Genomic DNA, 13,618 nt, shown 5'->3' on the forward strand with positions numbered 1-13,618 from the left:
GGTATGCAAATTAAACATGTCTTTATATGGTCTTAATTAGACACCTAGGGATTGGTAAGAAAAAAATGATACTTATTTCTTGAATAATGATTTCAAGCGGTGTAGATCTGATCCAAATTTGTATGTAAAGCACTTTAATGATGAAATATGCATTACTGTATTATATGTGGATGATGTTATTATTACTAGCAACCATCTTGCGTCTATATAGGAATTGAAGAATCAACTTCATAATGAATTTTAAATGACAAATTTAAGCACCTTGCACTATTTTCTAGGTCCTCAAATTTGGCATATATATGATGGCATATTTATTTCACAGCCTAAGTATGCGACATATTTACTTGCTATGTTCCATATAAGTGCTTTTAAGCCTTCACCAATTCCATTTTAGTCCAATCTAAAATTAGTTGTTGATTCTTCTACTACTCTTATTGATGTTACTCTCTATCATCAAATTGTGGGCAATTTGATATTGTTGATGCTACCCTCTACCATCAACTTGTGGGAAATTTTATTTATTTGAAATATATCAGGCTTGATATATTTTTTGTCGTTAGTATGGTCTTGAGGTTTATGCACAAGCCTCGTGAAAGTCATTGGTAAACAACAAAGATAATTCTCAAATATATACATGGGACAATGAATTATGGTGTTTTCTACACAAGCAGATTACAATTTCTCTTTTTGGTTAAATAAACTTTGATTGGGAAAGTGATAGTTCATATAGACTATTTACTACAAGGTGCATCTTTCAACTTTGTTCGCGTCCAATTTCATGGTCCAATAATAAGTTGAGAGATATTTTTGTCTCTTCTTGTGTAGCAGAGTACAAGGCAACCAAAGAACCAATTTGGTTGTGGCATGTTCTTACCGAGCTTGGCTTGTTTCAAAAATCAACTACAAAGTTAAGGTGTGACAATCATAGTGCCATTCAACTTACATATAATCTAGTGTATCACTCCAAAACTAAACACATTGACTTAGATACTCACTATATTTGAGATCTTGTTGTTGATGGTGTTACTTATTTGGAGTATTATCTCATAGAATAATAAGCAACATCTATGAAAGAGGAAAAGTTTGTTTATATTTGATAGTTGTTGGGAATGTGGGAAGTTGTCATCAATGGGGAGCTTTGATGTAATTACGCCGTAAGGCGTTTCCTTCTGGGAAGAACTCCCTTATATGCCACCGTGTCCTATTTTTGACCATTGATCTGATGTGTTAGACGATTAAAAGAGATTGTGCCGTTGGATCAGATCATTATTTAGATTGCATGTGCTGGTTGAACTCCCTGTTTATCTCATGCTGGAGAGATTACCCGCTCGAAACCCTTCGCAGACAGTAGTGATGGCTTCGCTGGAGTTTCGATTTCCTGATTCACACAGTTGCCCTACAGATGTAGCCTTTATCGTGCCCTGAGGTGTTTAATTTAGATTTTAGCTCAATTTCCCATGTCTAATCTGAGTTAAATTTACTGTGATGTGTAGGGTTCCTCCCAGGTTGCCCGAATCCATCACGCAAATGACTTCCCTGCTGAATCCGAAGACCCCACAGGAAAATTTATGTTCTAATGTGGAGCGTAAACCCTGGTAAGTGACGACTGACAATTGCAAGAATGCGTAAACCCTGGTAAGTGACCACTGAAAATTGGAAGAATTCGATTTGTTCTCCGGTTAGGGTTTTACAATAGTTTCCTTATTTCTGCTCTTGGTTGCTCTGCAGGGTGTTATTTCTGCTCTTGGTTGATCTGCAGGGTGTCAGGCCCTCTACCGCGAAGGCTAATTTTAGCCACAAGAACGGGGTTGCCTCAGGAATAACTTGGGAATTTGGTCTTTTATGTCCTTCACCATTTCAGGTGCTGGCTCACATTCTGCTCTTTATTAGGTTGCTTATTTGGATTATTAAACCTTCAATTCTATCTTGTCCGTAGGAATTTGCAGGCTTAGCCATTTTGGTTGATTCAAAGTTTCCCTTTGTGTTTTGATATTGTCTGACCCATGCGGGTAAGGCCCATACACAACTTTCATTTACTATTGCAGACAAAAGAATTTGGGTAATAACCTTCGACAGGAAGGAATAAAATCACACTATTTGTGAAGTTAGGTATTGCCTGTGTGATGTACCATTGCTCTTAGCATCAGACTGAACCTGTAAACTCTTAATATGTCCTAACACTAAATGTCAAGAAAATATGACAATTACGATACATGGTTGTTAGGGGAAGCCTCCAAAATTATTGCTCGCGATTCAAACCAGTGTTTGGTCAATATCTAGACCTGTTGGGGGGCTTCATTGATAAAACAAATAGCCTAATCATAGGATGGAACTGTCCACTTCAAAATATTAATGAAATTGTGACGGTTCTGGGATTCCCTTTAGAATGGAATGGAAATTATTTAAATATCTAGGAATCCCCATTTTGATTGGTGCCTCTAATATGGAGAGTTGAATCAATACCTTAAATAAATTTTCGAAGAAATTTCAAGCCTGGGGTGCTCAATGGCTCTCTTCATTAGGATGTGTTGTGATAGTCAAATATGTTCTATCGTCGCTTCTTGTCTACCTATACTCTGACCTTCTAGACCCAAAAGTTGTGCTCAATCAGATGAGCTTGTTAATTCACAAGTTTCTATGGCAGGGAGGGAGGAATAATGAAAGAAAATTCCATTTAGTAAACTGGAATGTAATTTGTCTCCCAATGGTTAATGGGGGATTGGCAGTCTAAGACCCTCTATTTATGAATATTGCTCCTAGAGCTACAATCGTTTGGATACTTATTTCAGATTTCAGTGTGTGGTGGAAATTTGGCTTTCTGCCGGAATATTCAACAAGAATTCTCTTCTCAGGGTAGAATCAACTTATTGGGCAGGTCTAGGTTTTACTATTTGAAAGCTGTGAAAGGAAGCAACCCCTCTTATTATTGATCACCTTAGTTGGAAACGGGGAAATAGGTCTTGCTTATATATTTTGAGATAACAAATATTTCCAAATATCCTATTGAGTGGAAGTGAAGAATTCAAAATCCTCGCTCAGTGGATGAAAAAAAATGGTTTTTCCCAAATTAAAGGACATATAAAAATGGGATATCAAAGGGGTATGGAAGGGTTGGATCAACCTAGAGCTGGTGATTCATTTAAAGCTGGTTTGGGATAATTAGACTTTAGTGATAAATGGTTGTTTATAGGAGCTGCCTAAACCTGTAGCAGACTTCCCTCCCTTGCCGAAGTCTGATGTACAATTCATTCAGAGTGTTGATTGATATGGAACTCTGACTGTTTTGGATGATCTGGTTTAATTTAAAATTGGGCAAAACAAACCAATGGAATCATTCCAACACACAAAATTTTCACTGTGCCTGAAATTCTTGCTGGATTCTTGTCAAATTTGTGGTTGGAAAGAGGGTCTGTTTGCTATACAATTAACGTACTCTATTGTTCATGAGTAGCATGGTTTTTGTACCCCAATGAGCTTGTCAAATATTTCTGAAATGATATTTTGAACAGGTCAATCCTCACAATCATCATTTTATTTATTTTGTGAGTGCTGATTAGTTAGCCTTGATTTTTTAGTTTTCTAGCTATCCGGAAGGAAAACGCCACCTTCTCCCTCATGAAAGGTCCCTGTTTCTGGTATTGGATTTCCAATGGCTACATTGGGCAGTGCTACTTGTTAACCTGCAGATTAATAATTAATGCTTCTGCTGTTGCTGACATGGCACTGATTGCTGCTGCTATGATTTGTCTTATGTGAAGAAACATCCTTTAGTTCCTTAGGTTCTGAAAATTCCCTTTCTCCGGTACTAAAATCACTTAGAAGTGTTTGTGTGCTTTGTGGTTTCCCTTGTAATTGTTGTATTTGCCATATTTTCTTAGTTGCAATCTTTCAAAAAAACATGTTTTCTTAGCTGCAATCTTACTTAAAAAAACAAAGTAGTGTCATATCCGTTGTCAAGGATTTTGTTTCATGTTATTATGACTGTTTTGAGATGAAGAATTAAATGTTTTATGTTATGGTCTGCGTAATATACTTGATTGTCGAAATCAATAAAAATGTGTTAGATTGTTTTTGAAAGCACTTCTTATGACTCGTTGACTTGCAATTAACATGTTGTCTTCTCTTTTGGTGTCCTTATGATCAGGATGGAGCACAAGTAGGCTAGATTTGAGATCTTTGTCTGCCATGATGGCTGCTGATAAAAGGATTAGACGTCAGAACTGTGCTGGAATGGGAGAACCTTCCACAAAGTATGAGACTCTTCAGGGCAGGTTGAAAGCACTATCATCATCATGCGACTCAAGCCAAAAGTTCTGTCTGCAAGTATTTCATTCTGATTTGGAAGCATTGCCAACACAGCAGGAATCATTAGGCATTCAAAGGCTGATTATGTCTGAAACAAAAAAATTGCAAATTTGTTATGTGAAGGTCTTGGAGAAAGGGGATAGCTATGAGGTTCAATACACACATTTTATCAATTTGCTTGACTTATCATTCTGCTTCCACATACTGTCTGTTTTGAAGAGTATGGTATAAAATCAGATTCATCAAGCACTCTTGGAGTATCTCAAGTTATTGAGTGGGAGGGCCAATCTTTTAGTACAGTCAGTGCAATGGCATTGTTTTTCAATGGGGCAGGATCTGATTTTATTAAGAAACATGTCTCGGTTCAGAGTGAAAGTAATGTCCCATTTGAGAATTTGGTCAGAACCTACTGCACAATGGCAAGCCATGCAAAACATAAGGCTAATGAAGGAAAATGCAACTTTTTTGGAGAGGCATGTATTCATGCTGGTACAGTAGGGCTTACAGATTTGATTGCTCCACCATTTGATTCTCCCAGCTCGGAAACACAAGTGGATTATAACAGCCCTCATGCTGATCCACTTTCAGAGACTGGAGGTATGGCATAAGTTTGGATTGCAAGCAAAATAAACAAAAAATATAGTGCACCATATGAAGAGAGGAGTGTGACCACTGCTGTATGCTCAGCAGAATCAATCATTCATGTAATGCATTAGCTACAGAAGACTCGAGGTATGGCATAACATTGTATTGCAAACAAAATGTGCAAAATACAAACCATTCATGTAATGTTTTAGCTACAGAAGACTTGAGGTATGGCATAAGATTGGATTGCAAACAAAATGTGCAAAATACAAACAGTGGGCGTTATGAAGCGAGGAGTGTGATCAGTGCCATTTCTTCAGCAGAATCAATTATTCATGTTGCTGTATGGTCAGTTACATAACTAGCAAAATTGTATTTTATGGCAAACATTGGCAACTGCAGGGCTGTTTTAGGGATTTCTGGAAACAAATCAATCAAGGCAGAATGATTGACTAAAGATCACAGTGCAGCCATGGAGGAGATTCATAAGAGCTTCAAGCACTCCATCCAGTTGATCAAAATATAGTGGTTTCCAAGGACAACTCTTGGCTGGTTAAAAGAAAATGTGCAAAATACAAACAGTGCACGTTATGAAGCAAGGAGTGTGATCAGTGCCATTTCTTCAGCAGAATCAATCATTCATGTTTCTGTGTGGTCAGTTACATAAATAGCAAAATTGTATTTAATGGCAAACATTGTCAAAATCTGGGCTGGTTTTAGGGATTTCTGGAAACAAATCAATACGGGCAGAATGATTGGTTAGAGATCACAGTGCAGCCATGGAGGATATTTTCAAAGAGCTTCAAGCACTCCATCCATATGGTCAAAATATAGTGGTTTCCAAGGACAACTCTTGGCTGATTAAAGGCATAATTCAGATTTTATACTTGAGTAAATCATGTTTTAATAGATACTGGAATTTGATATATGAACAGTGTAAAGATAACACTTTTGTTGGGAGAGGCCTATGTTCATGAATGTGATATCAAAGCATAGTATAAATTCATGATAATTTTGTGGGATGGCCTCGGGGAGCATTTGTCTGACAATGAAGCTGTGCAAATTGTGCACAGGTATAGTTTCAATGGAAAAGCCAGGTTGTTAGATTGAGCTGCTCTTGACAAGAGAAAAACTGGGTGGTTAGATCGAGCTGCTCTTGACAATGCAGCCAAAATGCATGGTTTTATCAGCTATGATGATCATGGAAAATATGAAACATATACTCGGAAGCAGCCTGTTACTTCTTGTCAGTGTATATATATGCATGTGTACTACTGGTTTGATTGATGCTGAAGGTTTAAGTTTGGCGCTTGCATCTCTGATGTTGTTAGCCTCATTCCTGTGTACGTGCAATGAATTCATGCTACCTGGAACAGATCCCTCAATGGGAAGAAGAGGTTGACTCACGTCCAGAGAAACTGTTGAAGGTACAATGATCCCATACATACTGTTCCATCCAGAAATAGTCGTGGAATAACATTTCATGTAGACTTTACAAATAGTGGATATGAGAAGGTTGCTGCAACATCTACTGATGCAATAGAAGCAAGGGTAAGACGTTTTAGCGGGTAAATGTCCTGTGTGATGAAGAATTTCACTCCATAGACATGATGCTGGAAATGAGTTGTTCTCCATTGCAGTTATATATAGACTTCCTTAAATTCAACATATTCCTGTCAAGTTGCAATTAAATGCATCATTAATTAACACTATTAATGTTATAATGGAGTTGGGAGTTGCATGTGAAGATATTGAATTATTGCTCTAATGTTTTATTTTATAACGGAGCAGTTGCCTAACAAAAGGATACCAAACTACTTATCCCTTCTCGTTTTGGTACCAATCTTAAAAGATGATGAAGGGGAAAGAGGGACAGGTTGGTCCCCAAGGACATTGGAAAATCACAAATTGCACATTCCGGATTCCTGGAGACTGGGGTTTTTTTTCCAGAGGACTCCGTTTGCATTGTGAATTTTTATATTTCTCTTTACTTAAATATTCTCATTGCTGGATCAAAATGGGAAGTAACTTGTGTTTTGTAATAGTGGCAATGCTATTGGCCGGATTTTCTATGTTTATCTATTATTTTATTGAATGAAATAACATTTGAGTATCATTATTATGCTATCTTTATTCTTGAAATCCTTACCATTTCGGTTAGCTCTCAGGACTATAAAATTCTGTTATTAAATCAGTTGGTTGATCAAATGCATTTCGTGTTCCTATCTTTAAATTGAAAATTTACAAAAGATGTAAAATAGTGATTCGAAGTAATTCTGTGTCATGGGTATGCAGACTTGTATCTCAGGTACAGATCCTGGATGGGGATGTTGGGTACATCCTGGGTGTGGCTGGGTTGTATCCAGTTTGGGAGGGTATGTGGGGGTATATCCCCCTACCCTATTTGCCATGTCATGGACACCTGAAACAGATCCTGGATGGGGATGTTGGGTACATCCTGGGTGTGGCTGGGCTGTATCCAGTTTGGGAGGGTATGTGCGGGTATATCCCCTTCTCTATTCGCCATGTCATGGACACCTGAACATATCCTGTGGGTTGAGGGATGTCCACACATCCCCTGCATGCGGTGCACCCCATTCCAATAAAAGAAAATAAACGAAGAAAACTTTAATCTGTCCTGTCCTTTTCTAATTGATTCATCGACCCACTTCCTTGTATTAAAATCTATTCAAATCCCAAGTCAGATGACTTACACCATTTCCTATTCATTCATTTGCTATCCATTTTTTGGCATTCGCTGGTGTTGGACATTCCTTTGCGATTGGGCATTTCTTTGGAGCTGAAAACACACATTCGCAGATGAGTTTCTGAGTGTTCCCTATGGATATGACATCTGTAGTGTTGGCGAGGCACTCCTGGGGCATTGGAGAAGCATTCTTGGGAGTTTGAGATGTTTATTTTTCTCATTTTACACACAGAAGAGTTTCATATTTTTCTCTTGAAATGTCGAATACATGTAGATTATTTTATTTTCTGCATCTAAGTAAACTCTTCCATAATGATATTTTCCTGGTGAGAGGTGATTTCGATCTGATAAAATCACTTGAGGAAAAGAAGGGTGGCATTTTCCATCTTGACACTAACTCACACCTCTTCCACAACATTATTAACTCGATGAAAATGGTGGAAATCCCTATACGCAATTGAATCCACAACTGGAACAACAACAAAGGAGGTAAACATCAAATTTCTTGTTTGTCTAATCTCTTTTTAATCTCTAAATCTTTTCTTGCTAAAGATATTTTCTTGGGAGCTTCTATTTTACCGAGCATGGGGTCAATTTAATGACCCATTTTCCTTGAGCTTGACATCAAATAGTCCCCAATAACAGGCCATTTAGATTTGAAGGCTTATGGCTGTAGGATCCTTCCTCCGTGGATAAATCCAAGGAATGGTGGAAGGAAATGGAACTCCGAATCCATTCCCCAATGCCCATATTCTAGAAAACACTAAAAGCCCTCATTGGAATGGTGGAAGGAAATGGAACTCCGAATCCATTCCCCAATGCCCATATTCTAGAAAACACTAAAAGCCCTCAAGGCTCAAATCAAAAGATGGCTCCGAGGAAGAGTCTACGAATATTCTCCAAGAAAAAAACTAATTAAAAGTCCAAATGGGATATATACAGTAACAAATTATCCTAGAGTGTCGATCTGAAGCCTTAGCTCAACAGAAAGGATCTATCTTGGTGCAATAATAAGAAAGAAGGAAACATGAAGAACAACTCTAGAAACATAAATCATAAATCAATTTGTTAAAAGAGGAAGAGAAAATTACTAGATTCTTCCACATATTTATACTCTAGCATCACCACCACAACCAAATATTTTCCCTTCTAGAAAACTCTAGAAAAAAACTCACATACGCAAGGACCTGGAAGGGGAGCTCAGGAATTTCTACAGTAATCTCTTGAAAGAACCCTCGACCAATAGGCTAACTTCCATTAGAAAAATAGTTCCCACATCCATTGTCTAGTTTCCCATGATCATAATGTCGCCCTCATGATAGAAATCACCCTTAAAGATCTGGAAGAGGTGGTCATGAGTAATTTTGTTGTTACTTATGCATATAATTAATTTAATAAAAAATAATACATTAAGATTTTAAATGTTATATAAAACAAGTTTAATCAAAAATATATATTTTATGTTTTTGGTTAATATGCAGTCATTTATGTAGATATGTAGTATTCATGTTAACACATAATATTGTAAATGGCATACGACATTGACTTTAAACAATAATTATATATATAAATATATGAACAACAATTTTTTTTGTATTTAGATAGAAAGTATTAGGTAAGTTTAAATGATGACATTGATCTTGAATATATTTATTTTTTTATTACATATATTGAATTTAATAAATTAAAATTTTAAATATTATATAAGAGTGTTCTAATCAATATGTTAATAAGGGATTAATTGTCACTCTTTAATATTTTATTCTATGATAAAAAACAAGGAAAAGAAATGTTACAAGATCACTATAGTTATGTTGACTTAACAAGTTAGGAAGGTTGGATGTGTGGCATTTTTTTTTGGTAATGAGAACGAATGTGGGTAAGACCTGACCAATCTAAGAGGATGTGTTTTTCGTCTTCAATCCTCTTAGTATCGCAAAGGTGATGGGTTCTTTAGTGTGAGGATATTTGGTGGATAGTCCAATGCCCAGTTTCACTACGAAGCTCGCAAATGTGACTAAGTGATAGGTTCTTTAGTCTCAAGGTATTTGGTCGATAGTCCAATGCCCAGTTTCACTATGAAGCTCATGAGAATCAGTTCTCATATTTGCAATGTTTATTATATTCTACATACTGGTCAAGATAGAGAGATAATTCGTGTTAGAAAGGGTGGGGTTGATCTCATTCTTGTAATGCCTTAGCTTCCTTTTCTCCTCTATCTACTTATCATCCAACAATTTATCCTTAAATTTGGAGCTAATAGTACTTTTAATATTATCCTTATTCCTCAGGATGACCTCCTCCTTTATCCCCCAATGGTCGAGTCAAGACTAGGCATCCATATGCCATCTGCGTTTGAGATGGAAATGTTATTTCTTCTATACATTAGACTATGCTTAATATATATACACACATATTAATTGTATATGTACATAAGAAATTGAATTTAAATATAATAATTTTGTTGTTACCTATGTGAATAATTAATTTCATTTCATTACATTAAGAAATTAAGAAGGAGGGCTTGAGTTTCGTTACACTATGGTGGAGATTGGATCTCAATGCAGCCTTATGGATATCGTGGAGCCGTTATTCTCAATACTGTATACAGGATGCAAAAACCCCAATACCTTGGTGACAACCCCAGCTGCAGACACTTGCATTGTAAGGTATAAATACCCTAGAGCTACCATATTGGATCTAGGATATACACTCATCCTAGGGATATGTAATTCTAATTATGAATATTATAACTTCTAGATGATTGATGTGATATGGTTCAATGATCAATCTATGTTTTTTTATGTTCTTTTATATCTAATTCATCATTCTACATGTTTTTGTTGACATATATGTATCAAAAATTAAAAATATAAAATATATATATATTTTTAAATAATTGCTCTGGGATTTGCTCCCAAACCGGGAGCTTCTGAAAATGTCGCTCCCGCTCCCAAGTAACCTTGATTGTGCCTTTGTATTGGCAAGAAAACTTGTTTCATGAAAATTGAAATTTTGTAAGTTAATATACATGTAACCAATTCAAACAACCAAGAATGAGAATTGAAATTCTGTAAGTTAATATGGAGTGACCAATTCATACAACCAAGCACATTTTAGGAGACAAAAAGAACATTATATTATTTGTTCAATATAAGTAATAGTTACAAGCATCTCAAAAGAAATAACAAATAGACAACCCATTTTCCTTCCTACATAATTGCCAAACCATAATAATCAACCCAAAACATACATATTGTAGAAATCTAGTTGTCTCTGAGCTGTATGTAGTTAATCCGAAATCAATATCCTCAACCATACTTTTACAAACCTGGAGCCAGCAAACCATTTTCTCACAAAATAACTACTACTCGACAATAACTACTACTCGACAAGATTCAGGAAACAATGAACTCTCCACTGGAAACTACAGGATGGACTAAAAGCATTTCCTGTGAACAATTGATGGGCCACATTCGTCATATTCTGCTCGTGTTACCCACATTTGTACAAACCAACAATGAAATTAGTCACAAACATGCTTGTATTTGATGAATCAATGAACCCAATATGAAATAATCAGAATGATGTTATTTGATGTTAGAACCTTAGTATCGGTTAATATAAACAACAAAAGTTATAGTTCCTTAGACAGAGATATCTTCGAGTAGAGTTGGGTCCAACTGGTATTAGAATGAAATTGCTAAGGTTAGGGTTTCATTTTTTCTATTAGACTAGTTCCACTGTCTAAATTAATAAAATCAAAAAATACTTGTAGCCAAAGGCATTGGTTCATGACTAGCATCAAGCCATTCACATAGGTTCTATTATCAGTTTGGAGTCTGGACTACCCTCTTACATTTTTTATGTCAATCAAGTTATACCAGAGTTGGATGCATCAACTTGTTCTCAATCGAACATTCTAGCTCAGAACATTTAGGACTAACTCTTTGCCATGCTCAAGTAAGACCTGGTAAGGTCTTTTTGGGACATGACTTAGCAGGCTGGCCTTTTAGGACCAGAGCTCTACTAAGGGCTGAGCTTCTATGATTGAAGCTCTACTTATATAAAACCTTTCAGGACCTGAAGTTCTACTTACATAGGACCTTTCAGGACCTTTCTTTTGGCAAAGGGAAGTTTATTTTTGGAAAGCTCAGGAAAGACCCTTTAACACCAACCTGCTATAGTCCTTCTAAGACCAGAGATATGCTTAGATAAGACCTTTCAGGAGCTTTTCCAAGGACTGATTGCTCTGAAATTGGATGATTAGGATTTTGCATATTGCAACTGATTGATGCGATTTTGATGATATGGCCATGACTATTCTAGCTTTTTATGTAATTGAAATAGTTTTTCTAATGATGTTTTGTAAAGATCCTACAACCTAAACTGTTTGAGATGGTAAATTATATCACAGATATCTGGTCATACAGCCGGTGAAGTAAAGACTGTTGCTGACATGCATGAAAGGAAGGCCGAAATGGCTCGTCAAGCTGATGCTTTTATTGCTCTTCCAGGTGATTTGATACTTTGCATTTTTAAGAAACTTTTTGGGGTATGATAAATAGGATGGTTTGTTGTTAATTGCTTAGTTTTTAATTGCACTTTGAGAAGCCAGGTGCACTCCATAGCCACTGAAATGTGCCATGACGGTAGGTAATTCTAATAAACTAAAATGAAAATAAATTGTGAAGGTCCAATTATCAATGTTAAGAAAGGAGCTTAGGCCATTTGTAATTATGTAAAAAAACTTAAAATTAAATTGATATAGATCCATCATACCTGGTAACTAGAAATTTGAATCTCTTGTTGTTTGTTTGTTAAGTATATCTCTCTATGTTTAATAGATCAAAGGTTACGATGAATCTATGCTAATGGTAAATATGCATTGATTAGGGCCTGGTGAGAGACAATATGCAGATAATTTATAATAAAACTTGCAAATCCTTTGATATTCCATTCCCTGATTTCTTCAAGATTTGGCTGATTGAAGGTGGTTATGGAACAATGGAAGAGCTGCTAGAGATGATCACATGGTCACAACTAGGCATTCATGATAAGCCGGTACATATCCACTATTTAGTGTTGAATTGTTTTAGAGTTCATTCAGTACCCTTACCATTGATCTTCAAGAGTATTGCCAATTATTGAGAGTATTGATCAGTCATAACTTACTGAAAGTGCATGTGGGTTTACTTAATGTTGATGGCTATTACAATTGCTTGCTTGCCTTATTTGATAAGGGTGTTGAAGAGGGATTTATAAAGCCTTCTGCACGGCATATTGTTGTGTCTTCTCCAACAGGAAAAGAACTTATAGCCAGGATGGAGGTAGGGAGAATGTTATAGAAGTGATTCTAGCTTGATGTTTGCAGTGTCTAGTAAAGAACATGGTCAGGGATTGGTATCCAAAATAAAATGTTATCATTAATGGATTAGAACTTTTGACTGCTCATCTTTTAGTTATATATTCATCTATTCTGGTAACGGGGATTAAAAACATTTGTAGTTTGGATATTCTGTGCAGGAATATGTACCTATACACGACATGGTTGCTCCTCGAGGAAACTGGGAAATTGAACGACTAGGATACCCTGCAGCCTCTGATTTTCATTCATAATAAATTTGACCTGGCTTGGTCTCCAATTGTAGGCAGTTGTGTCTTTTTGAACTTCTTAATTTAACATCATCGATCATATGCATAGAGGTTGCGCAGGGGATCTGTAGGTTCAGAACATAGAAGGGGAAGTTTGAACCAGTGTTACCAGGATCATGGCTTGAACCTGCCATTTTCCCAACTTGTCTGAGTCAAACTTGGTTGTTGACAGAGAGTTTGATTTTCCAACTTGTAACTTGTTTGTTGACAGAGTTTGACTGTCAACACGAGTTTGACCTCTGAGCATGAGTATGACTTAGTTGACTGAATCAAACTTGTGTAATAAAAACCCTCATCCAGCCCAATTTAGGTTATTTTTACCTCTGTTGGGTTCATTGCTCCTCTACTGAGTGATTAATTTCTGTG

The 13,618-nt window shown here is 36.4% G+C and overlaps 1 protein-coding gene across 1 annotated transcript; it reads left to right on the forward strand.

The window, feature by feature from the left end:
- Positions 1 to 1,254: 1,254 nt before the first annotated feature.
- Positions 1,255 to 13,216, forward strand: LOC149162865 (putative cytokinin riboside 5'-monophosphate phosphoribohydrolase LOGL2). Its single transcript, XM_089435297.1, has 6 exons — positions 1,255 to 1,635; positions 1,729 to 1,861; positions 12,015 to 12,114; positions 12,591 to 12,661; positions 12,841 to 12,927; positions 13,124 to 13,216. Exons 1-6 carry the CDS (start codon positions 1,622 to 1,624, stop codon positions 13,214 to 13,216), a joined length of 498 nt encoding a protein of 165 aa, XP_089291423.1. The 5' UTR covers positions 1,255 to 1,621.
- Positions 13,217 to 13,618: the final 402 nt, after the last annotated feature.

The sequence above is a fragment of the Pinus tabuliformis genome, chromosome 5_2, assembly GCF_031772625.1.
Source record: "Pinus tabuliformis cultivar Carrire ecotype Pingquan chromosome 5_2, CPIR1, whole genome shotgun sequence".
Taxonomy (NCBI): Eukaryota; Viridiplantae; Streptophyta; class Pinopsida; order Pinales; family Pinaceae; genus Pinus; species Pinus tabuliformis.

Coding starts and splice junctions, on each gene's coding strand:
- LOC149162865 (XM_089435297.1), top strand. Junction 1,862..12,014: donor TATGTCCTTCACCATTTCAG/GTGCTGGCTCAC, acceptor ATTATATCACAG/ATATCTGGTCATACAGCCGG. Junction 12,928..13,123: donor AACTTATAGCCAGGATGGAG/GTAGGGAGAATG, acceptor TATTCTGTGCAG/GAATATGTACCTATACACGA.